Source organism: Choloepus didactylus, chromosome 21, assembly GCF_015220235.1.
Source record: "Choloepus didactylus isolate mChoDid1 chromosome 21, mChoDid1.pri, whole genome shotgun sequence".
Lineage (NCBI taxonomy): Eukaryota > Metazoa > Chordata > Mammalia > Pilosa > Megalonychidae > Choloepus > Choloepus didactylus.
Genome location: NC_051327.1, coordinates 20,830,959 through 20,858,229, shown reverse-complemented (window position 1 = coordinate 20,858,229; position 27,271 = coordinate 20,830,959). Strand labels below are relative to the sequence as shown.

The 27,271-nt window shown below is 40.0% G+C and overlaps 1 protein-coding gene and 1 long non-coding RNA gene across 4 annotated transcripts in view; one reads left to right on the top strand and one right to left on the bottom strand.

Moving 5' to 3' along the window:
• The window catches only part of LOC119517855, a 57,467-nt gene extending 46,395 nt beyond the window's left edge, over positions 1 to 11,072 (top strand). For both annotated transcript variants that reach the window (XR_005213641.1, XR_005213640.1), the window contains 2 exons: positions 8,294 to 8,418; positions 10,223 to 11,072. This is a non-coding gene — a long non-coding RNA (uncharacterized LOC119517855). The remainder of the gene's footprint in view (positions 1 to 8,293; positions 8,419 to 10,222) is intronic.
• ZNF12 (zinc finger protein 12) lies at positions 148 to 26,959 on the bottom strand. 2 transcript variants are annotated; one of them, XM_037814836.1, is made up of 5 exons: positions 26,568 to 26,959; positions 25,426 to 25,489; positions 8,231 to 8,357; positions 7,870 to 7,965; positions 148 to 3,903 (listed from the first exon to the last, which is right to left on the bottom strand). In XM_037814836.1, the coding sequence occupies exons 2-5, from the start codon at positions 25,438 to 25,440 to the stop codon at positions 2,054 to 2,056; spliced, it is 2,088 nt and encodes a 695-aa protein (XP_037670764.1). In that variant the 5' UTR covers positions 25,441 to 25,489; positions 26,568 to 26,959; the 3' UTR covers positions 148 to 2,053. The 2 variants fall into 2 exon arrangements, with proteins under 2 accessions (XP_037670764.1, XP_037670763.1); XM_037814835.1 differs by lacking the exons at positions 25,426 to 25,489; positions 26,568 to 26,959 and having other exon boundaries at positions 8,231 to 9,121.
• Positions 26,960 to 27,271: the final 312 nt, after the last annotated feature.

Sequence of the window (27,271 nt, the reverse complement as noted above, 5' to 3'; positions counted from 1 at the left end):
AGTGATAAAAGTGAGTTATTCCAATAATATAGGCTATCAGGCTAGTTACTTAATAGCAAACAAAATTAGATCCTTCCCTCAGCATATATTCTTCCTCAGCATATATCATCAACTGACATTATAGCAGTGACCAATGAACAATATAAGTTAAATTAACTCAAAACTTTATTTCATGTTTTATAAAAAGGGAGGCTACCTGACATGTCAGGTTCCAAACGTTAATTTCTTAGGCCAATGATATGACAGTTCGAGGAGCATACACATTTCATTATTTCAAGCTGATTTCTAATGTTCAAACTATTTACATCAAAATTTACAGAAAATAAGACAGATCTTTATATCAACAGCCAAAATAAATGATTTGCCCAAAGTCCTCTTCTGAATTGCATAATTCCTACAAAAGTGTAACTTTGTGTCAGTTATAATGTCTTCAGGGATTACTAAGAGAGCACCCTAAATGAACTGGTAAAAAATAAGTTTAGTCTCTCACGAAATAGTCCAGAGGCTGAGTGGCTACAAGGCTGGTTGGTTTGGTGGCTCAGTGACATCCTTCAGGTCCAGATTCTTCTGATCTTTCTGTTCTGCCATGCTGAAACTACTATAATTCATTGTTGAAAGACACAACCAGGCATCAGTCACATCTAGACCAGGAAATGTTCACCAGAAGGTAAGAGCCCACTCATCTTGCATGATTCCTTGAATCTTTGAGGACACTGTTTCCAGAAATTACCTATCAGATATTCCTTTGCTTATCTGGTTAGAATTGGGTACTAGGACCACCTCAATCACTGGCAATGAGGATGGAGTTATCATTATAGATTGAAACTAAAAAGGATTTATCCAGAGTCCTGTCAGGAGGAGCAGATACCAAACCCTCCCAGTACACAATAAGGAGGGAGTGACAAGGGAGAGACGTCACTGAGCAGTGTCTGCCACAAACCCACCTTAATGGATTCTTGATTAATTCAGGAATGGAAAGGAGTAATGCACAATGTTTAAAAGCACTATCATATCAAGTAAAAATAGAAGTAATTCCTATGTTACACAGTATTTGTATGCTACCCACTTACACTTAGGTATGTATCCAAATAAAAATATGATAAATGAAAGACAATAGATAAACATGAATATTTGAGAACTATAGCTGGTTTCCATTCATGGCATTTCACTTCTGACATTACCAATTTACAGTGCTTGATGAAAATATATATGCATATCTATTTTATGCACATATATCTGTATTTCTTTTGCTGACTTACAGTTGAAAACAAAAAACACAGGGATTCTTTACGAAGGTCCAGTTCATTAATAACAGCCAAACACATATATTATAAAATATAGGATTTGACCTTATACCTGTCAAATATTATTTCAATGACAATGTACATTAGGTATTACCATGGGGTACTATTAAATTTACAGTATAATCTTAACATATGAATTACAAATTACTCCAGTAAGGACACACTGCCTTTTCCAAAGTAGTTCACACTGAACAAACAATTCTGTAATGTGATACACTAATAAAAAACAAGTCATAGTCCTATATACCTTAGGAAATGCTTGTATATGAATTTAATGTTGCTGTTTTAATTATCCTGATCTCAGTGTCTATATACAAAATAGGAACATGTCTAGTCACAGCAGAGATGATCTGTTTTAATTATAAAACTTGATTTTACATCTGAAATACATCTTGTAGTATTAACAATATCCAGAGGAATATGTTTTTTATATTCCTTAAATTGATAATCTCCTTGGTAAGAATCAAAATGCTTAACATTTTGAATCCATAGTGAAAATGTATGTACATTCTAAGCATATATCCAATTTTGCTCCTGTATAGTCTGCTATCCAATTAGTTGTGTGGTCTTGCTGAAGGTTTTACTACACTTGTCATTTCTAAGCTCTGAGTTTTCAGATTACAAATCTGACTAATGCACAAAGGCATTGCCACATTCACCTGTGTGAACTCTGAAGTACAATGGTGTTAATTCCAGTGGATTTTCTTATTATTTTGTGAAGGTTCTCTGACATGAAATGAGGTCTGACCTCACAGAAGGCTTCCCACATCAAGTACATTGATATTTCCTCTTCTGTGAATTCTCTGGTGGCTATTGAAGGCTGATTTGTGGTAGAATTTTTTCCCACATTCATTACATTCATAGGGTTTCTCTCCTGAATGAGTTCTATAATGTACAGTGAGGTACGACATCCGAGAAAAGGCTTTTCCACATTCATTACATTCAAAAGGTTTCTCTCCTGAATGAATTCGATGATGTATAGTGAGATATGACATCTGAGAAAAAAATTTTCCACATTCGTAACATTCATAGGCTTTCTCTCCTGTATGGGTTCTCTGATGTCTACTAAGGGCTGAACTCTGGCAGAAAGTCTTCCCACATTCATTACATTCATAGGGTTTCTCTCCTGAATGAATTCTATGATGTATAGTTAGGTAAGACATCTGAGAGAAGAACTTTCCACATATGTAACATTCATAGGGCTTCTCTCCTTTATGTATTCTCCGATGTCTACACAGAGCTGAATTCTGGTAGAAGCTTTTTCCACATTCATTACATTCATAGGGTTTCACTTCTGAATGAGTTCTGTGATGTATGTTGAGATATGACAACTGGGAGAATACTTTTCCACATTCATTACATTCATAGGGTTTCTCCCCTGTGTGTACTCTCTGATGTCTTATAAGGGCTGAATTCAGGTAGAAGGTTTTTCCACAGTCATTACATTCATAGGGCTTCTCTCCTGAATGAGTTCTGTAATGTACAGTGAGATATGATAACCGAGAGAAAGATTTTCCACATTCATTACATTCATAGGGCTTCTCTCCTGTGTGTGTCCTCTGATGTGTAGTTAGAGTAGACTTGCGGCAGAAGCATTTCCCACATTCGTTACACTTGTGGAGTTTCACACCTGTGTGAATTTTCTGATGGTCATTGAGGGCTGACTTCTGGGAAAACGATTTCCCACATTCATTACATGGATAGGGTCTCTCTCCTGAATGTGTTCTCTGGTGTTGTGTGAGGTGTGTCTTCTGGCAAAAGGATTTTCCACAATAGCTACATTCATAGGGCTTCTCTCCTGAGTGAATTCTCAGATGTTGAATGAGGTGTAACTTCTGGTAGAAGGTTTTCCCACATTCGTTACATTCATATGGCTTCTCCCCAGTATGTGTCCTCTGATGTACAGTGAGGGTTCCCTTCTGGCAGAAGGATTTTCCACATACATTACATTTATAAGGTTTCTCTCCTGTGTGAGTCCTCTGATGAATAATAAATTTTGACTTTTTACAGAAGGATTTCCCACATTCATTGCAATCGTAGGACTTCATTTCTATATGAGATCTCTGGTGTACACTGAGGTTTGACATTTGGAGGAAGGCTATTTCGGATTCATTCCACTTATAAGGTTTCTCTTCCATGTGATTAACAAAAACTGTATTGTTTTGGAATGCTTTCTGGCATTCAATATAGTCAAAGGGTTTCTCCAAAATATGAATTTTCTGATAACTATTTTCTTCATTTAGAGAATAAGTTTCCCCATTTTGAGTAAATTCATAAGCTTTATCTCCTGGATGAGTCTCCTCAAGCTTAATATGGAGAAGTGATTTCCCACATCCACTACATTCATCAGGTTTTATTCTTGCATAGCTTCCATCACTAGTGATGTATTCTGAAATAGATTTTAAACTTGTTCCACATGAGTCACACTTAGAGGATATTTTTCTTGGAGAAACAGGGTTTGTTTCCACCTCAAAAGTTTTACCAAGAGCATTACCTCTTTCCTCAGTCAAGGTTTTGTTGCTGAAGAACGCAGTTTGCCTTGAATGTTTGTCTTCACTTTCCTGGACTCTCTCTATCAGGTCATCAACTTTTAAGACTTCTAAAAAGAGACAAAAATTAATCAAATTTTATATATCTACCTATTAAGACATGGAATGAAACTTGTACATTAGTTTTATCTCTCTGTGGGGTAGATGCTGGCTTCATGGAGAAATGGAAATAATTCCAAGTATACTTTTTCCTTTTCTTAGTTTGGAATAACACATGCAGGCATATTCTCTCACTCTCTCACTCTTTCTTTCCAATGATGGGGAAAGGGAGGAAGAAAACTGACAAAGAATACAAGCACCTTTGAACTATGTTACTATAAAATTTTGTTCAAAACTGGATGTAGGTGAGACAGAAACAAGGAACAGTGATCAGAAGACAAAGATGCTGGATGAATGGCTGACAAGATAGACAGGAAAGGACTCACAGCAAATGGGGCAAAGTGATAGGGTGGCAAAAAGTGCTACTGGACGAGGATGGCCATAGAAATATTCAGGTAGGGATTAGCTCTGGAGAAGGTGGATCAGCACTCCACACTTGATGATTCACATCAAGATAGGAGAGAGAGAGTACAGTCTAAGGCATTACCCTTATACTAAGATTTTTGTGTAACACCTCCATAACTAGTCTAGATCCTTCCACACTCTTGCTCCACCCCCCTAATTCCACAGTTGTGCCAAATAGATTTGCACTCAAATTTTCTATGTTTAGATGACTACCTCTGTAACTGGGCTCTAATTCTCTGTAATTCAACTTCACTTGGAAGAAGAGTCCCACAAACATAGATAGCCAACAGGAAATATGTAACAGACCGCTGAACATGCTATCCTTTTAAAGGTTTCAGGCTTCTTAAATATTCTAATGATGTTAAAATTTAATACTGTACTCATTCTGACCATAAAATTCTAATGGCTCCTGGATGGGATCTAGCAAGGGAGAAAAGGCTAAGAGAGACATTATTGGGACATATGAAAAAACTGGAATATAGAGACTGTAAGCTTTATACTAATGTTAAATTTCTTGAACTTATAACTGTACTTAAGGTGGTTACTGCCCTTGTTCTTAGGAAATGTACAAGGCAGTATTATGTGTTCATGATTTGTGTGACCTACTTTCAAACGTTCAAAAAATAGAATGATGTGGCAAAGGTGGCAAAATGTTAAAACTGGTGAATCTGGGTATCCGTAGTAGGGGTGCAAGGGTTGGAGGGCATGTTGGAGTTCTTGGTATGGGGTTTATATTATTTTTGCAACTGTCCTGTAAATTTCATTCCATTTGTTCCTATTTGAACAACATAACATGACATCTTACTAGGTGACCTTGGGTAAGTTACTTAACACACCCCTGTGACCCAGTTTCATTCACTTGCAAAATGGAGATAATGGTACCTACCTCATAGGGTTGTTGTAGAATTATAAATTATAAATTAGTAAATATAAAGTGCCCAGTATATGACACTATACATGCCAAGTTTAGCAATTATTTTTCCCATTTTCAATCTCCTGACAATTTCTTTAAGCCAGTCCTGTCCCTGACTTATTGTACCTCAGTTGTGAGTATGAATTTGCCTCCCCACTCCTCTGATCCTCTGTGTTTCATTTAGTATAGAAACTTCAGAATGAGAATCCTCAAACTTTTCCCCACTTTTATTTATCTTACACATTTCCATTGTCCACACTGAGTGAAGCCATCATGAGCCTTGTCCTCCACAACTTGTAACTTCCCTGAGCCCACTGCCAAAATATCAAAGATAAAAGGGGGGTGGGGATTCTGATAAATAATACTTTTCACCACTGGAATTCACAACATGATTCCAAACTGGCATCATACTGGCCTACCAAAAATAATTTCTGCTCCAGGAAAACCAAGCTATTGGTATCCAACAAACGTGTAGATCCGTTCAGCAAGTCTGTATACACGATGGTTTACTCAGTTTGCTTGATTTCCAGCCTCGATCTACTCAAAACCTGTTTTTCTGGGGGAACTATATTGTTTATGCTCTTGGAAAATAATTCTTCTCAAATCCTTTCCCACCTCTGTTAGTTCCATTTCCCCTCAAAGTTGAAAATAATTACTACCCATACAGTCATTTTAGCACATAAACACATCAATCATGCTGAATTTTAAAATACATCCTGTAGTTCTCTTCTCTTTTCTTAACAAAAACCTATCCGAAGAAATGTGACTTCACTTTCTATTTCCTTTGAACCCCTAAGTAGAAATTGAAGTTCTTAATCTGAATCATATATTTTAGTATCTATAGAATATATAGGTATGTGACCTAGTCATGTACACTTAGAATTGCCTGATATTTCTGAATGGATGGATAATAAGTTCTGTCACATATGTGACAGATAATCACCTATCCTCAGATAATCACAGAAATAAATGTCCACTATATGCTACATATGCCAGCAAGGGAGGAAAACATGTCCTTCTCTTTGTAGGATTACAATCCAGGAGAGTTAAAGAAGCTCAAGCAAAAAATATCAAATAACATATTACATGATCAGACCTAACTTTTAAGACACCATCATTATGGAGATTTGGAAGTTGAGAGAAGAAAGAGACTGGAGTCATGACAGAGTAGGAAAGAAAAAACTTGAAGGAAGTTGAAAATTTGAGCTCAGAAACTTACAAGGATGTGCTATCTGGACAGGTAAAGCACACTAATGAAAACGCAAGGCTGTAGGGAAAATAATCACACAAACAGAAGACATTTAGAGTCTGGATCAAATGGAGTTTAGTGATTTTTGGAAACAGAAAATTATTTTAGTCAGGCAATACAGAGCCATATTGTGGTGTTTCTTAAAGGATGAGGAATTTAAAATTCCTTTTGGGAAGTAATAGGGAATAGCTTTGGGCTTATCTTAAGAGGCTAGTGAGAAGATCAATTGGAAACTTCAGATGAACACGTCTTGCAATTCCAATTAGGATTCATAGCAACCCAGGCATGAGAGAATGCAGTTCCTGGTTACATTAAGGCATAGGAAATAATATACAGAAAATGAATTAAGACATTTTACAAAGGAAAAATACCAATAACCATAGAGAGTGGTAATACCTGATGAGAAGTAGGTATTTTTAGGTGATTTCATAGCAGTCACTATTGGAAAAGAGAATAGTGTAATTGAGTGGGAAAGGTGGTTAGTAGTTATAATTTGGAAGCGTTTGTGATTGAATTTCAGACAGGATGAGAGTGAAGGAAGTGCTGTACCTGCCATTACAGAAAACACCAGATTAGAGTACAGATTGGGCAATGGTGTTAGTGTTAGTGATACTACTTGCAGTGTGAGCAGCAAAAACCCAAATGCATACCCTTCAGGCTCGAGCCCTTTCAGGAACTCAAGAAACAAGGAAAACCATAGAAGGTAGAAACGGATCCTTTAGAGACATTCCTGGAGGGAGTGGGGCTGGGGGAATAAATGAGTCAAAATTCATTTGTGTGATAATGGAAACCAGACCAGTAAGGAAGAGAGCCAAGATGAAAATGAGCACTGGGGGAAAGTGGTGTGTCACCAAACTGGGCTGGATTTCAGGAATCACGATCAGCACTGTCAAATGAAGCACAAGTGCACACAACAACAAAGGCAAACTGAATTTATCAGGGATTTTGAAACCTGACAAAGAGAAGTGAAAGGTGAAGCTGGGGAGAGAAACAGATTTGAGGCATTTCACAGTAAAAGAGGAAGGGGAAAAATGGAAGGTAGGAACACAAGAATCGCATAAGTTATTTGTTAATGACAGACTTATGAATGTCTGAAAACAAAAGAAATTTATGATAATGGGTTGTTGAAAGTACTAGAGAGCAAGTGTGCTGAGACCCAAGGTTTAAGAGGCAGAAGGAAGTGATGTAAGAATGGAAAAGCTCTATAAACACAAGTCTTTGGGGGTGAGATTTAGGTATCTAAGGCATACAAGTATCTATCTTCAGGCACTTCTGAAGGTTTAGGACCATTAAAAAACCCTGAGAAACACTTCCAAGTTGCCAATCCCCTCACTGCCTCCACTAACACACCTGGGTAACTCTGAAGTAGGAATTCTCCTTCTACTATCCATGGCTCTTCTCCTTGCTCCAACTTGATGATAACATCCGGTTTGATAATGTGATACCCTGTTAATGAGAAATGAAAGAGAACTTGAGCCCAGCTGCTTGGCTTCAGGATCTCTATCATATGGGGAATGTGCTGCCTTACAAGCTGCACAGTCTGTGTGTCTATTTGTGCTTTATTCCATTGGGGAGGTCAAGCCAAAAAAGCCCTGCCTGGTGCCCAAACTTAGATAAATCACATTTGTCCCATCAAATTCAAAGTTTAAAGTCATTAAATTTGAGAGAAATTCCATATATTTTAGGAACTCAGAAAGCAAGCTATCCTCACCCACTGAAATTAGGTTGCTGTAGTTCTCCAGCATCACATCCCTGTATGTCTTCTTCTGAGCAGGGTCCAGCTGCTGCCACTCCTCCTGGGTGAAGTCCACAGCCACATCCGTGAATGACACTGACCCCTGTAATGGCACCGTGATCGGAGTTGGGTGACGTGGAAGAGACATGGGGACATGCTCACTGGTAAAGTTAACTATGAACATTATATACCTTATTTTATGTTACAGATTTTAGGAAGAAAATAAACACACTAGAAATATACTGCCATGGGGCTCACTCTAGGGTAAATTAAAAACAAAACAAAACAAAAACAAGAAAATACTGAAACTCCACTGTAACCCAGGACAACCCTTGCTTTTAAGGATGCTAAGACAAGTATACTCAGCTCCTGCTCCCGAGGAGTACAGGCCTGGGAGGGGAGGGGGCAGACCTGTAAATCCAGTGTGCACTTTGCTCCTCTGGACACTCTCTAAATGAAGGACACTTGCTTCTAGATCATTAACAGCATTCCTCTCCTCTTACTCCCTGAAGGCTCCTTTTCTCAGTCTCCTTCGCTGCTTCCTGCTCTCCTCCAAGCCACTCCCAAAGTTGCAGTGCCTTGGGGCTCAGTCTTTGGTCTGTTTCTGTATCCACACTCACTGCCCTGATGCTGACCCCACCCCAGCCACATGGCTTTAATGACCATCTCTATACCAACATTTCCCAAATTTGTATCACACCCAGGCCTCTCTGCCAGATCTCAAACTCAACAGGCCTGAAATTAAACCACTGTTCCTGCTCAAACCTGTTCCTCCTACACCACCTCTACCTTTCCAGTTTGACCTGGAGCCCAGGGCACTGTCTGACCCCCTCCTCATCACTGCTATAGGGCCTCACTCCAACTCAGTCAGCAGGACACATGCCCTGTGCCTTGTCCTTTGACACCCAAATAAAGCTAGGAACTGGACACAGGGACAGTAGCTAAGAAAGAGTCAAGCACTTCCATGAGAGTGCTTGCCTGACACATTAAGTTGAAGCCGGAAAACACAGTCTCCTTATCACAGCTAGAATCCTAGCAGCAAGGGAGTCTGGGAAATGCCATTTTTAACTATCTTGTCTCTGAAGAGCAAAGTAAGGGAATGCCACAAGGAAAGCAGAACCAAACTACGTTATATCCATAATTATCAACTGAAAAGGCAAGCTAGGCAACATACATTCTAGTTTTGTATTTTCAGCAAGTCTGAACATGGCTGCCACATGAACAAATGGTAATAGTTTGAGATTAGGTTACCCCTAATTTCCAGCTGGGAATGTGAATTCCGAATGTGAATTCCCCTTCTTTCCATTTACACATTCCAGGACAGGAGGAGCACATTCTTGAAGAGGGGCAGATAGTTTACAATAGACCTGAAACCAAACAGTAAAACTATCCAAGGCATATCTAAAAATTTGCATTTTTATAGTAAATTGTCCCATTCACAACTACTCAGGCAAGTTACTAGAACTGTTTTCTTCAGTATCATCACCTCTAAAGTGAAAATCATAATGGTGCTTATCACAAATATCAGTATTAAATGGGCTAATACATGTAAAGCACTTAACACAGTTCTTGGAATATAAATATTTAATAAATGGTATCTACTATTACTGTTGGCTATCAACTGCGTATCTTATCACTTTCCAAATTAGGACAGAAAACCAGAAAATATAAAAGTTTAAAAAATTAAAGTTAAAGTGACTGTTAAGTTTTAAGTAGTAGTCAAAAAAGGATTATAAAATATTATCTGTATGTTTAAAAACAAAAAGGTTCAGGTGATTTCAACAAAACATGGAGGCAGCAGTGTGGTGTGGGAGGCGGGGGAAAGGAAGGGTCGTGTCACGCTCAGGGCCATCTGAGATGGTGAGGGACTCCTGAGGCCTGTGCGAGGCGATTTAAGAGTGCAGAATGGGTCTTGTGGGCAGGAGGCCCTGAGATCCAGGCTAACTGACCCTCATTGTTCTCCCGCAGCTTTAGGTTCAGCATTGCCCATGGCCCAGGCTTTTCCGGCCTGGGGAGCTGGAGAGGACCCAACTGCTGAAGAGACATCCAGGGTGGCAGAAGTGGTTCCTGCCCAATCCGGACTAATCTATGAGCAAAACTTCTCCAGCCCATGACACCTGAGACCAATCTCAAAGAGGAACAGTAGAAGTCTCCCAGAAGCTCAGCCCACAGTTCATTCAAGCATCACCAGCCACAACCTGGGTTGCCCTGATAGAGTCCTAGGAGTACAGAAATCCATACCCTTCATCACTCTGCCTTGCTGAATGATAGTAACTTCCTGTTTATGTCTTAGAAAAGCAAGCCTAGTTTCATTTACTTCTGAGGTATCCCTGTTTACTTTGTCAATACAGTGATTGTAAAATGGGTAAAAACACAACAAATGACTTTCAAGTCACTCCCCTAAGAAGAGGATGAGAAAGTGGAGAAAGAAGTCATGAATTTGGGAAAATTCAGAAAAGAAAAGCAAACAAATAATATGAGTGTATTATAAATAAAAACACAAAAATAATGAGAACACAGGTAACTTTAAAATAGGATAAATGTGAAGTTTTGTAAAAGCTCTATTTTAAACCAGAATATCCCTTGTGTTGAAAGTACATGCTGTTTACCAAAAACATAGTTTTTCTAAATACTATTATTTATTCACCCTTCTATTTTATTGCTGTTATAAAATGTTATGCATTTTTAAAATTTGTGCTTTCCCACTGTTCTAAGAGAGCTTCTTGAGAAGGAATATTTAATTCTGTTTGGAATCCCAGTGCCTAGGAGAATGCTGTTATTTGTGAATGAATAAATGAAAAATTAATAAGAAGCCTAACATTTTGGGGTCAAAAAATTCAACTGGATCAATTAATTACAATCTTACATATTAAAAGTCATTACCAAATGCAAGAGAGTGACATAACAGAGCATGAAGAAGTAGTCTAATTTTATACACAAATAGAAGAATGTGCAAATATTAATTCTGCATTTCTAACTTCACAAAATGTGCAATTTGTTGGGGCTTTTAAATTGCTTATAACTTTGCCTTAGGAAAAAAATGGTTTTTGTTATATTTGGAATGCACCTAAAAGACATGCATTGTTGCTGCTTTAAAAAGAGCACTATCCTCATGAATGTTCCAAGCTGATTTTTCATTTGATGATGGGCTTAAGTAGCTTGCCCAATTCAGGCATGCATAAAGGAAGGAGAAAATTAATTACATTGCTTTTCCTCTGGCTTAAAAAAAAAGAAAAGCAGCTAACAAGCATTTTAATAACTTTGAGAGAATGGGTTTCAGAAAACCTGAATAACAAAATTAAGACAATCAGAATTGCAGATACCAGAGATTTTAGGTTAGCGTCACGAGACAAGGGAACAATCCACAATCACTAGGTACAGGTACAGACAATATTCCAAGACTCTTATAGTAACAGAACTGGAGTAAATACTTTCATCCAGAACACTGGAGATCAGGCTGAGATTTCTTTGGTTAAGTGTCTCTATGGACCACTTTGTCAAAGGTGGCTTTATGATGCAGGTAGTGCCTGCTTTTCCTGAGGATTCCTTTCGTGAGTGCTCGGGGAGGACTTAACAGATGGGCCCTCTGCATCAGGGTTGCATCTTTGAGTCAGATGTCTCACAGGCACTGCTGGAAGCCAAACAACCAGAGCTGCTGGATCAAAAGACTGAAATCTGAGAATCCTCTTCCTAGCCAACAAGATAAACTTCCTGCATATCAGGAAAAAGCAAGGCGTTCTCAGATATACAAAGACTTGAGAGTCAATAAGTTAATAAAACACTTATGTGGCCCATCCAAGGAAAACAACTTGCAAAGTATTCTAGTGGGAGGGGAATATTAAAAATCCCACAGAAATGAAAGAGAACCACAAAACAAACTAATTCCTCCCGTGTCGCTACCACTGATGTTCTCTAAAGCTGCACATGAGCCTCCTGACTGAAGAGGGTGCTCCTGCACCAGGAATCCCCCCATGCAAACCTCTCAAGAACAGCATGTGAAGCAAAGCAGTAACAGAGCAACATTTTGAAGAAACTAAGGAGAGGAAGTGAGAAGTAAGGACTCTGTATCCATTCAAACTGGTTTTCCAGAATTCAGGGGATAGAAAAAAGTGTTTTTTTTTTTTCATGGAAGCACTCAGGCATATTGTACTTTCAAAAACCCTTCCGGAGGAATTTATTAGGGCAGAGGTCAGGAAATAGTAAGTATTTTTGGCTTGGCAGGTCATAATGTCTCTACTGCAACTACTTAACTGCTCAAAGTAGACAATATGTAAACAAATGGACATGGCTTTGTTCCAATAACACTTGGTTTACAAAAATAGCTTGCTGACCCCCATGCTAGAGGATGAGCTTCAGCCAACCATGAGAAAACTGGGGAAACAGGCAAAATGAGTGATAGAAAGTACTTAATATTTAATTATAGACTTAAGACAAAAACAACGGTCAAAGAATAGTACATGAATGTTAAATGTTCTCAAAAATTGGGGAAAAGAAGGAAGGGAGACAAGAGGCAAGGATGACAGATGATAATTGGGTGTCAATAGGTTCCATCTAAAACTGATACATCCAGAGAACAAAAGTAAAAACAAGGAATTAAGGTCACTATAAATCGGGGTGAGGCATGGAAGCTGGAGTTGGGCAAAGGATAATTACAAAGGTAGCCAACAGACCAAAAATACAGAGCTTTCTAAATACCACTCAAAAACAAGTAAGAAAAAAGCCAAGAAGATAAACAAGGTAGAAAAAGAAACAAGGTAAACATTGTTTGCCCACAGTAATTATAAAGTAAAATGTTAAGAAAGATTTACAACTATGCAGCAGTAAAAAAACAAAACAAAACAAAAAAACCCAACGTCTCTGTACTGATAGGCGTAATTTCCAAGATAAACTGTTAGGTAAAGAATCCAAAGTGCAAAAATACAGCGGGGAACAGTATGGAGGGGATGATATCTCTCTGAACTCACCATCTTGTACAGTTAGGACTTTTGGAATCATTACATTCTACATATTCAAAAAATAAGAAAGAATGGGTGGGTGAGGAGAACCTGAATGCAATATCATCAGAAATAAATTAACTAAAGTATATTTCAATTGAATAACCACCCTAAAAAGAAAAAAATAAAGAACATAAGTTATTTCAATGACTTATTCTCAATATAAAGAGCATCCATAAAAACATTTAAAAAGCAAAATCAATCAGATCCAAGATGGAGGAGTAGGAGCGACAGAGCAAAATTCTCTTCCACAAAAAACACTACATAGAAGATAGAAAGTGCTCCAGCGGTTCCAGGGTTCCACCAGCTGGGCAGGGACTTCTACACCCACAGTGAGTGTGCACTTGGAGAAGCCGAGAGACTGTTCGGAGTCGTGGGAGGGCTTGGTCCGGAGGCCAGTGAGATAAATGGCAGCCAGAGCCGTGCCACAGTGGGGAGAAACAGAGAGACTGTGTTGAGAAGTGGCTTAGTATTAAGTCTGGAGAGTTGCTGGGGAACCAGCAGCAGGACCTGCAGTCGAGCGCTCACCTGCAGCTAAGAACCCCCAAGCCAGGGATGGGCTGCTGCAGCAGGCGGACGATCGTGGAAGTGGGTAGTTTCCACACCCTGAGCAGCCATCTTTGCAGTGGGCTAGGAGATGCCCCTAAGCAGCGCCATGGCTGAGAGCTTCCTTGAGGGAATTCGGGATTTGTCTGGCTTGTGTTGGCGCACACTCCTCCACAGAGCCCACAGTGTGCAAAGCCTAGAGGCAGGGGTGCCAGGAGCCCAACACCAAGCCCAGGGACTTGGGGGCCCATGGAAGAGAGAGACTGTGGGGAATCTAAGATCAATGGTTAGACGCATTCTGCAGCCCCAGGGTATTCCAGCTGCAGCCCAGGGAATAACTGGGAGTACTAGGCCTTAAAACTGTCTTCTCTGCCAAACTGCACAGGGCACGACCCCACCCACAGGGCTGGCGGTCCCCACTGCACACGGAAAACTGGTGTCCTGACTGGACCCCCACATGATTTGGAGCCCCACTCAGTGCATAGACGAAATTGGGGAAAACTGGCTTGAGGGTAACAGGTGGCTTGGGAGCACCATCTGCTGGTATGTCAGGGAAAGTACACTCTACCAATGTAGCTCTGTCAAATGACAGATAATTGTTCAAATAAGCCTGTGTATCCTAAAAGAACCGTATCAAGCAAATGCCAAGAGGCCAAAAACAACAAAAAGTAATAAAGCATATGAAGAAACCAGAAGATATGGATAACCCGAACAGCCAAATTAAAAAACCAGGAGATACAGAATTTGGAGAAATTAATCAAAGAAGTAATCACAAACACCAATACCATGGCTCAGGATATAGGACATCAAGAAGGCCCTAGAAGAGGATAAAGAATTTGCAAGAGTAAATAAAAAATCGTGGCTCTTAAATGGAAATAAAATAAACCTAATCAAATTTAAAAGATGCTTGAAGCACATAACACCAGAATTGAAGAAATAGAGGAAACAATAAGTGAACTTGAAAATGTGTTGGAAAGTGAAAGCGCCAAATAACAAATGGTGAAAAAAACTGAAAAATTTGAAATGGATCTCAGGGAAATGATTGACAACGTGAAGCACACAAATAGAAGAATCATTGGTGTTCCAGAAGGGGAAGAGAAGGGTAAAGGATGAAGAAGAATACTCAAAGACATTGTTGAGGAAACTGCCCAACCCTTCTAAATGACATAAATACACAAATCATAGATGCCCAACGAACTCCAAATAGAATAAATCCAAATAAACCTGCTTGGAGACATCCTGATAAGATTGTCAAATGTTGAAGAGAAGGTGCAAGTTCTGAAAGCAGCAAGAGAGAAGCGATTCACCACATACAAGGGAAACAACATAAGACTAAGTAGTGACTACTCAGCGGCCACTATGGAGGCAAGAAGGCAGGGGTGTGACATATTTAAATTGCCAACCAAGAATTCTTTATCCAGCAAAGCTCTCCTTCAAATTTGAGGGAGAGCATAAAGTCTTAACAGACAAATGCAAAGAGAATTTGCTAATGAGAGAGGTGCCCTAGAAATACTAAAGGGAGCCCTACTGGCTGAGAAAAAAAGAAAGGAGAGAGAGGTATGGAGAAGAGCACAGAACTAGAGTTACAGTAAGGGTACATTAAAGGAAGTAGAGGGGAAAAAATACACCTGACAAATAAAAACCAATGGATATGATGGATGATTCAAGAACAGTCTTCAAAGTAATAACATTGAATGTGAATGGATTAAACTCCCCAATTAAAAGATACAGATTAGCAGAATGGATTAAAAAATACGAACCATCAATATATTGCTTACAAGAGACTCATCTTAGACCTAGAGACACAAAGAAATTTAAAGTGAAATAATGGAAAAAAATATTCCATGCAAGCTACAGTCAAAAGAAAGCAGGAGTAGCAATATTAATCTCAGATAAAACAGACTTTAAATGCAAGAATGTTGTAAGAGACAAAGAAGGTCACTATATACTAATACAAAGGACAATTCAACAAGAAGAAATAACAATCATAAATGTCTATGCACCCAATCAAGGTGCCTAATAGTACATGAGACAAACACTGGCAAAGCTGAAGGAAGCAATAGATGTTTCCACAATAATTGTGGGAGACTTCAATACATCAGTCTCTCCCATAGATAGATCAACCAGAGAGAGGACCAATAAGGAAACTGAAAACGAAACAATGTGATAAATGAATTTGACTTAACAGACATATACAGGACATTACATCCCAAATCACCAGTATACACATTCTTCTCTAGTGCTCATGGAACTTTCTACAGGGTAGATCATATGCTGGGGCATGAAACAAGCCTCAATAAATTTAAAAAGATTGAAATTATTCAAAGCACATTCTCTGATCACAATGGAATACAACTACAAGTCAATAACCTTCAAAGATCTAGAATGTTTGCAAATATGTGGAGGTTAAACAACACACTCCTAAACAATCAGTGGGTTAAAGAAGAAACAGCAAGAGAAATTGCTAAATATCTAGAGAAGAATGAAAACTAGAGAACAACATATCAAAACTTATGTGATACAGCGAAGGCAGTATTAAGGGGGAAATTTATAGCTCTAAATGCATACACTAAAAAGGAAGAAAGAGCTAAAATCAAATAACTAATGGAACAACTGAAGAGTCTAGAAATGAACAGTATATTAATCCTAAACTAAGTAGAAGAAAAGAAATAAGGATTAAAGCAGAAATAAATGAGCTGGAGAACAACAACAAAAAAACACAATAGAATAAATAAAACAAAAAGTTGGTTCTTTGAGAGGATCAACAAGATTGAAAGACCCTTAGCAGACTGACAAAAGTCAAAAAGAGAGAAGACCCAAATAAACAGAATCAGAAATGAGAAGGGGATAATTACTACAGATCCCAAAGAAATAAAAAAAATCAAAAGAGGATACTATGAACAAATGTATGCCAACAAGCTAGACAACTTAGAAGAAATGGACAATTTACTGGAAAAATATGAACAACCTAGACTGATCAGAGAAGAATTAGAAGACCTCAACAAACCAATCACAGGCAAAGAGATCCAACTGGTCATCAAAAAGCTTCCCACACATAAAAGCCCAGGGCCAGATGGCATCACAGAGGAACTCTACCAAATGTTCCAAAAAGAACTGACACCAATGTTACTTCAACTCTTTCAAAAAACTGAAGAAAATGGAACACTACCTAACTCTTTTTATGAAGCTAACATCACTCTAATACCAAAACCAAGTGAAGGTGCTACTTTCAGGCCAATCTCCCTCATGAATACAGATGCAAAAATTTTCAAGAAAATACTTGCAAATCAAATCCAAAGACAAATATAAGAAAAAAAATCATACACCATGACCAAGTGGGGTTCATTCCAGGCATGCAAGGATGGTTCAACATAAGAAAATCAATGCAATACAACACATTAACAAACCAAAAGGGAAAAATCAAATGATCATCTCAAAAGATGTGGAAAATGCATTCGACAAAATCCAGCATCCTTTTTTGATAAAAACACTTCAAAAGGTAGGAATTGAAGGAAACTTCCACAATATAATAAAAGGCATATATGGAAAACACACAGTCAGCATAGTACTCAATGGTAAGAGACTGAAAACCTTCCGTTTAAGATCAGGAACAAGGCAAAGTTGCTTGCTGTCACCAGTTCTTCAACACTGTGCTAGAATTGCTAGCCAGAGCAATCTGGCAAGACAAAGAAATAAAAGGCATCTAAATTTGAAAGGAAGAAGTAAAACTGTCATTATTAGCAGATGATATGATCTTATATTTGGAAAACCCTGAGACATCAACAACACAGCTACTTGAGCTAAAAAATCTGCAAGGTAGCGGGATATAAGATTAATGCACATACGCCAGTAATGTTCCTATATGCTAGAAAGGACCTAAATGAAGAGACACTAAAGAAAAAAATTCTGTTCTCAATAGCAACTAAAAAAATCAAGTATCTAGGAATATCCTGAACCAAGGATGTAAAAGACCTTTACATAGAAAATTACATAACTTTACTAAAAGAAATAGAAGGGGACCTAAAAAGATGGAAAAATATTCCATATTCACAGATAGGAAGGCCAAATGTTATTGAGATGTCAATTCTACGCAAACTCACCTATAGATTCAATGCAATTCCAATCAAAATTCCAACAACCTACTTTGCAAACTTGGAAAAGTTAGTTATCAGATTTATTTGGAAGGGAAAGATAACTCAAATTGCTAAAAACTTCCTTAAAAAAACAAAACAAAACAAAAAAAACCAAGTGGGAGGACTTACATTTCCTGACTTTGAAGCTTACTTTGAAGCCACAGTAGTCAAAATAGCATGGTATTGGCACAAAGATAGATATATTGATCAATGGAATTGAATTGAGGATTCAGAAATAGATCTCCAGATCTATGGCTGACTGCTCTTTGATAAGGCCCCCAAACCAACTGAACTGGGACATAACAGTCTTTTCAACAAATGGGGCTGGGAGAACTGGAAATCCATATCCAAAAGAATGAAAGAGGACCCCCTACCTCACACCCTACACAAAAATTAACTCAAAGTGGATCAAAGACCTGAGTATAAGAAGCAGTACCATAAAACTCCTAGAAGATAAGGTAAGGAAAGATCTGCAAAACCTTGTATTAGGAAGTCGCTTCTTAGACCTTGTACCCAAAGCACAAGCAACGAAAGGAAAAAGAGATAAATGGGAACTCCTCAAAATTAAAAGCTTCTGTACCTCAAAGGTATCTGTCAAAAAGGTGAAGGGTTAGCCAACTCAGTGGGAGAAAATATTTGGAAACCATGTATCTGATAAAAGATTGGTATCTTGCATATACAAAGAAATCCTACAACTCAACAATAGTATAAACAACCCAATTATAAAATGGGCCAAGGATATGAAAAGACATTTCTCTGAAGAGGAAATACAAATGGCTAAAAACATATGAAAAAATGTTCGTCTTCACTAGCTATTAGGGAGATGCAAGTTAAGACCACAATGAGTTATCATCTCACACCAATTAGAATGGCTGCCATTAAACAAACAGGAAACCACAAATGCTGGAAAGGATGTAGAAAAATTGGAACTCTTATTCACTGTTGGTGGGACATATAATGGTACAGCCCCTCTGGAAAAGAGTCTGGCAGCTCCTTAGAAAACTACATATCTAGTTACCCTTCGATCCAGCAATTTCAATTTCACTTCTTGGTATATACCCAGATCTGAAAGCAGTGAAACGAACAGTTATTTGGAGACTGATGTACATAGTGGCATTATTCACAATTGCCAAGAGACGGAAACAATCCAAATTCCTTCAACAGAAGAGGTGAATAAACAAAATGTGGTATATACACACGATGGAATACTATGGCACTAAGAAGGAAGGAGGTCGTGAAACATATGACAACGTGGATGAACCCTGAAGACATAATGCTGAGTGAAATAAACCAAGCACAAAAAGAGAGATATTGTATGTTACCACTAATGTGAACTCTGTGAAAAATGTAAAATAAATGTTTTAAATTGTAGAATGTAGGGGCCTGGTGATAGACAGCAACTAGTGAAGGGGGAACGATAATCTAATAGATAAGTTATGGAGGGTAATCTTAATGTTATGGGAATGCTCAGGAACAAGTGGTTTATTAATTTTTGGGAGGTATGGTAGGAACATGTTGGAAGCAATGTAGTTATTTTAGGTTATTTGTTTTTCTTATTCCTTTGGTTATGGTTTGTTAATTTTCTGGGGGTTTGGTAGGAACGTGTTGGAAGGAATGTAGGTATTTTAGGTTGTTTTTCTTATTCCTTTGTTTTGCTTGAAACGTTTGTTTTTTATTTTTTGATAAAGTTAAAAACACAAAACAAACAAAACAAAATCTATTGTAAAATTTTCTTGGGTACTTCTTAAAAATCATATATGAAAAAATCCATGTAGGGACTCATATCCAGAATGTATAAAGAATTCCTACCAGTTATTTAAAAAGTCAGGCAGTAGGACAATGGGCACAATACTTAAACAGGCACTTCACAAAAGATGATATCCAAACGGTTAATAACCACAAAAACTCAACTTCATTAGGCATCAGGGAAATGCAGAGTAAAACTGTAACACCTGCACACTTGGCAGCATGGCTTGAAGGCAGACAGCACCGAGTGTTGGTGAGGATGGGGAACAATTGCCACACATAATCCCTCCTCCTCTGGGAAAAGCCCTACACAGCTGACACACGTGCACCCACAGGACCAGCAATCCTCCTGTAGCTAGACACCCACAGAATCCGAAAGTAGACACCCAAAGGTTTGGCCAAGAATGTTCACAGCAGCCCAATCACAGGAAGAAATGAAATCACCCAAATGTCCATCAACAGCATAATAGATAAATTGTGTTACATTCATATAATGGAATACCTAAGTTGCAATGAAAATAAACAAAATATGACTACACAATATGAAAGACTGTCACAATGTCGAATAAAAGAAGCCTGACACAGGAGGACATCAGGCAAAGGCCTGTTGCAAGTCAGGAGGGGCTTCCTCTAGAAGGCAGTGCCTGGAAGGGGGGGGGCAGGGGGCTGCTGGGCTGGTGCGCTTATTTCTCACTCTGGGTGCTAGTTTCTTGGATGTCTTTACTTTATGAAAATTCGAGCTGTATACACTTAGGATATGTACACTTTGATACATGAATTAAAACATTTGTTAAAGAATACATGATAATAAACAGTAAAAATAAACTGGAAGTTTCTTTAGTCCTGTTTACAGTGTCTTCAATCTGAAAATCATCCAGCTGCACTTCTAGGAGCACTTTCTGAAGTATATTTTGCTTGATAAAAATTTACAAAATAAATTATAAGCAAATAAATTTTTAGCAGTTGCTAATTCTGGGAGGTGGGAATACAGTTGTGCTGTTTAATTTTTAAATCTGATGAAATGTAACTGAAAATGAAATGAAAATATTTAAGAATTATATGGTAAAACTGGAAAATAAAGTAAAAAGACAAATCAACTGGGGAGAAATGTTTATTAATATGACCAAAACTGGAAAATTTTATAAATATTTAATAAGAGTACTTATAAGTTGATAAGAAAAAAACCCCAGCCCACCGTGGCATAAGGACTGGCAGTGGGGGTAAGGGGGAATTACTGCTTAATGCTGATGTTTGTGACGTGATGACAAAAGTGTGGGTAATGGATGTTGGTGACGGTGGCAAAATATCGTGACTAATTAATGCCACTGAATTGTACACTTGAAAGTGGCTAAAATGGGAAATTTTTGTGTTATGTATGTTGCACAACGTATCTATGTTGTGCACAATACAAAGAGTGCGATAAGAAGTAAAAAAAAAAAAAAAAGATTGGCAAGTGGACATGAACATGCAGTTCGAATAAAAATAGAAATGGCTTCTAAATATGTGAAAAATACTCTATCTTGCTCATGATCAAGAAAAAATGAAGTCTACCAACATACTGTGAAACCCCCAAGTCAGAGAGTCCTTTTCCGTGGGCATCTCAGCTAGAGCCTGAGTAACTCTGACTCCCATGACCCCTCCCCACTGCAGCCTGTCACCTGTCATCAACATCTACTATGACACCTTTTATCAGATGACTCACTTCCCAATTAAACGCAAATTCTCACAGGACAGCAACTAAAGAGTCAATGACAATTAAATATTATTTTATTGTATTTAGTATTAGTTGTACTGTATTTAGTATTTAAATAATACTATCATATTTAGTGCTGGATTAGACCTAATAATGGAGAAGGCCCAAATGGACATAATTGGGACATATGAAAAAACTGGGAAATAGACTGTAAGGTTTATATCAATGTTAAAGTTCTTGAACTTGATAATTGTACTTAAGGTGAATACATAAATGAGTATCTTTAATCTTAGGAAATGTACATGGAAGTTTATATTCAAGGAGCATGATGTATGCAACCTGCTTCCCAATGTTTAGAAAATGGATTGATAGGTAGATAGTTAAATGATATGGCCAATGTGGAAAATGTTAAAACTGGTGGATCTGGGTACCTGGGAGGTAAGGGTATGTTGGGGGTCTCTGTATGGAGTTTGTACTATTTTTCTAAAAACAATAAACAAATGAGCTATCAAGACACGAAAAGCACGGGGGAACTTTAAATGCAGACTACTGGGTGAAAGAAGCCAGTATGCAAGGCTACATACTGTATGATTCCAACTAGATGACATTCTGGAAAAGGCAAAACTACAGGGACAGTAAAAAGACCAGCCAGGGGTTCAGGGGGAGAGGGGAAGAATGAATAGGGGGAGCACAGGGCATTTTTAGGGCAGTGAAACTATTCTATATAACACTGTAATGGTGGGTACACAACAATATGCTTTTGTCAAAACTCCCAGAACTGCACAATACAAAGAGTGCACCCTAATGTGAACTATGGACCTTAGTTAATAATAATGTACCAATATTGGCTCATCAATTGTAACATCCTACAATTGTAACACTAATACAGGATGCTAATAATAGGTGGAACTGTGTGTGTGTGTTGTGTGTGTGTGTGGGGGGGTATATGTAAACTCTACTTTCTGCATAATCTTTCCATAAACCTAAAAGTGCTCTAAAAAAAAATAGTCTATTAAAAAAAAAATCTTCACAGCACGAAATCGAAATTCAGTATGGCATTCAAGGCTCTTATCACCATTTGTTTGTCACCATTCATATCTCTTACTGTTCTGTAACAAGCAGCCCAAATTCTAAGGAAGCAGAATTCTTATTGGGCACTTCGGGAGCCTTATTCTTTTAAGTGCCTTTATCAACCTTTGCAACTACTCAAATCCTAATAATTTCAGGGCTGTCACAAACTATCTCATCCAAGTATCTTCAGTGCCCCCAAACTACATCTTTCTCTCCTCTGACTGACCAAGCCACAATACTTTCACAATAAATTTAAAATCAGACTTTTGCTTCATCACTTCAAAGTTTCCCATGTATTGACAAGGATTCTCGTTATCTCCCATGAATTCCCTCCTGTAAGGAGTTATGATATAATCTACTTGAGAAAAAGAAGTGCTTCTTAAACTCACGGTCAAAACCTGAAGACACACGACATTAATGACTAAAAATAGGAGACAAAATATCAAAAGATGCAACGGGCAGGGCAAGTAGGACGCTTCCTCAGGGGAATCCTTCAATCACTAGAACAAAAGTCTCCACAACTGGTGCTCAAATCCCTTTGAACTAGGCAGCACCAATGCAATTACATAGGCTCCAAGGAGACTAAATTTTGTCCATGTTTGATGAAATGACAGAGAAAATGCCAGTCCTTCTAGCTGGCTGAGCCGTGTGCGCTGATGGTCAGAATGGAGCTGGTCCCCAAAATCTGCTCTCTCCTCGAACCCCCAAGCTCATCCTCACTCCAGACTGATGAGCCGGACTCCATTCCCCTGAGAAGAGATCATAAGAGAACGCCGCGTATCCTGCCCCACCTCCAAACACCTACCAGTGCACATCCAAGCCCTGTGCTCTGCTGTCCCTCTCGCCTGCTCGAGGACCCACTCAGCAGTTCTTCCTCTCTCACGTGCGCCATCTACTTCTCATTCTCTACCAGATGTTTCTCACAGTGATTTCTCACATTAAAACAACGCAATAAAGATCCACTCTTGACCTCAACTCCCACTCCAGCTACTGGCTAACTTCTCTTTTCCCCTGCAGGGTGAAACTTCACAAAAGTGACCAGGAGACCAAATCTGATTCTTCTACCACTCTCTCCTAAACCTTTTTACCCTACAAATCTGCCCAAGCAAACCATCAAGGACCGAGTCCCAGCCTCAATGGTTTACTCTCGGTCCTCATTTTACCTGCTGCTTAACAGTATATGGCACAACTGGTCGACCCTCTCCTTGAAACTTTCCATCCCCTCAGCTTCTGAAACTTCACTCTCCTGATTTTCCCTCTTACCTACTGGCAGCCCCTTCTCAGTTCTTTCTCTACCAGATCTCACGGGAGATGTCCTGAGCTCACTCCCTCACCTGCTTCATCAAGGTGACTTTCAATACATGGACAAGCTCTTGACTCCCAGCCCAGACTCATCTCCCAAACCCCAGACATACACATGTGCCTTCCTCATAGCTCTGCAGGCATGACGTATGGACAGTTAAAATTTAACAGTCTAAAACCTCATTTTTGCCTAGTCTCAAACTTGCTTTCCCTACAATCTTGCCCATGTCATTTTATTGGCATCCTCATTTTTCTAGTCATTCATGGAGCCTTGAAAGTGCTTTCTACATGGAGGCAACGCACTACAATTGATTAACATTTTAGAAGAACTACTCGATGTGGATAATACACTTAGCCTAGTGGGAGAAAGGAAGTAGCAGTGTAGAAAAGAAACTTCTGCAATAGTCCAGGGGTGAAAAATGAAACTATTTTAAAGGCAACAAGGATGGGGTGAAGAGGAAATTAAAACCATTTAGAAAACATTTTAAAAAAATACACTCAATCAAATGTGGTAACGTGATGGAAAAGAGTTTAGAATGAATCCCGTTTTTCTGGGTACGTTGACAGGCTGGATAATGAATAATGAACTGACAGGGACAAGAGGAGAGGGCACAGGTGGGGGTGCAAACAATTATTTCTACTTTGGATCTATCAACTTCAGGTGTCCTTTGGACATACTCTATGGAGATGCTGAGCAGTTGGCAGCACAGAAGGCTCTGATCCACAGGAGAGAACCAACACAGAGCAGGTGGTTAGAGCACAGGGGTGAGAGCAGACAAGAATAAGGAGAGCAGTGAGCCAGGGATGGACGAACACAGAAGAAGGCAAAAGAGATGATCAACTTCAGGAAGACAGCGAGGCGTGACGTCACAGAAACTGACAAAGGAGACCGTACAGAAGGAGAAAGTAGCAGAATGGCCTAAGAAAACAGAGAATGTCTACTGGGTTTGCACAATAGATCACTGCTGGCCTTTAGGAGAACAGGGTTGGGGGATAGCAGGGTGAGAACCAACACTGTAAGCTACAGGTTAAAATGTGAATGGAAACAAGGAAACCTTTGCCAGGGAAAGCACTGAACTTTCTTCTGTGTAATGCAAACAGACTGAGAGAAATATCTACGGAGACTTTTTGAAGGGTTCTTAAAGGCCATTCCTCAAACAATGCACATTTTATTCCTAAATCAAGCAGTAAAAACAATGTATCTACAATGTGTTAGTCATCAGGAAAATAACATACACCAAGCCACCCTTGGACCGTATGCTCTCTGCTCCCATGAGTGGTTATGGATTAAGATTTGTTATTTAGGGAAGCTGTTCACAATCACATCAAGGTAGTCCAAGAAATTTTTTCCAAATTCCTGGAAATCTTCCAAACCCACAAGACAACAGAAACTGTTTCAGCTTGTGGTCATTGGAAGTTAACTGATGGAAGGTATCTGCCACTTTTTGCAATGAATGTCAACAACACCAGACATATTTGTAGCTCTGCTTTTACAGCTCTGAAGGATCATACTATCTACACAGGTGAACACAGAAAAAAAAAAAAACTTGGTGATGATGTGCCACATGCTTTTTTTGACCATGTTTTCTGTTTCCACTTTTCCACTGCAAAATCTGGACTCTTACACACCTCCTAAAATAGACTGTAAAATGAAGTAAGAATAAATACATGAATAGAAAAACTCACCAGGGATTTATTCATTTTCTGCTGCTCTTGTAAAAATGCGGAGCACTGTGAAGCAAAAGCAGACCTGGGGAAGGAAAACACAGTAATGAAGTAATGAGTGATCTGGCTCACCCAGGCAGGAATCTCCTGCATAAGAACTTCCCCAGAAAGTTCCATGAAAGACACTCTATGGGACAAATGTCCCTTTAAACCCTCAGAAGGCACTGGAAAAATGATAAGGATGGTGCATCTACCTGTATGTTTGTAATCCCTACATGTTTATGCAGAGACTAAGTGGATAACTTTCTCACTGATCAACATGAACACTGAATTCTACTGAAATAAACTGCCATCATTAAACGCAAGATTAAAAGAAGAAACTCTGCTATAGTCGTTTATTTTTTTGCTAACTCTCACCTACTTACAACAGGATGCTGTGAAGAACCGGATGAGAGTAAGCTCAGGCCTGGTTCAGTCTTTAAATCATTTGCAAAAACTTGGGTATCCTTGCTCAAGAGAATCTTTTATTAAGAAATTTACTTTGACTTAACTGTAATAAGGGGGACAGAACACAGGCCTGGGTCCTACCTACAAACCCTGTGACCTTGGGCAAATCAAAGCAAACGAGGCAGCAACAGAAAAACCGTTGCAGACTTTTCATGCACTTCACTGTGTGATTCGACAGGATCAGAACTGCGACGGAATCAGAAAATACCTAGACAGCAAAGGTGCCGACGCACATTGAGAGACGCTTTTGGGATCTGGAACAGACGAGTGAAGGAGGAAGGGGCGCTGGGGTGTGGAGGGAGGTGTGGAAATAGACCGCCTTCAGCCGTGGGTGGGGGTCCCTCCTCCCCCCGTAAACCCTGTCCTCACAAATCTTCCAACCGAGGGCCCTTCCCGGAGCGGCCTGCCCCGCGCCCTCTCTTCTGGAAGCGGCCCAAGCCCTCCGCTCACGCGCTCCGCAATGTCCTCGGCCCGGGGTGACTTCACCCAAAAGAACTGCCTCGCGCCCCCAGATCCACGACCTACCCCCTCGGGGGGCTCCGGGGAGAGGTCGGGGCTCCTTTCCACCTCACGAAAGCCGTTCTTTCCCGAGGAGCTGGGTCTGAGCCCTCAAAACAAAGTCACTGCAACCGAAACGTCCCTCTCGAGGCACTTACCTTCCCCTGAAGCCTCCGCCCGGCCGCCGGTAAACTCAAACCAGGGCCGCTGAGGATGCCGACGGGCCTGGCCAGGAGCGTCCGCGGAGCCCGGACTCGGCCGGGGCCAAGGGAGGGCCGCCTGCCGCGCGCCACCTCGGCCCGGCGCCTCCGGCCGCAGCGCCGCGGGCTCCGGGGCCCGCACCCCGGGTCCCCACTCGAGCTTCCGCCCCGCCTGCGCGAAGCCCTGCGCGCACAGCCCCGCGCCCGCCTGGCTGCCGTCCCCGGAGGACGGCCCCCGCAGGACGGCGTCCGCAGCCGCAGGCTCCCGGAACCTCCACCACCGGAGGCCAAAGCCTGGAAACTACGGCGAAACGAAACCTGCCGACGGACAGGAAGAGCGCGGCGTGGCGGCTGTGCGCAAGCGCGAACACGCACGCAGGGCAAAGTGCGCATGCACCAGGAGCCACCGGAAGCCCACCTCCCAGGGCCCGTCACCGGTTACAGGAGAAACACCACGACTCTATTTCCCATGGGCCAACGCACCACCACTTGGAGGGAACGTCTAAAAACTCTCCACTTCATCTAGCGGTTAAGAGGCGCTGTTCTAGAGGGTTGGCTGCCTAGAACCTCGGACGCAATTTCCCGTAAGTCTCCACGCCTAGGGGTCGTGGACACGACTTTCCTCACAGAGCTGCGTGTTGCTGTCGCCCTGGAGCCCCACA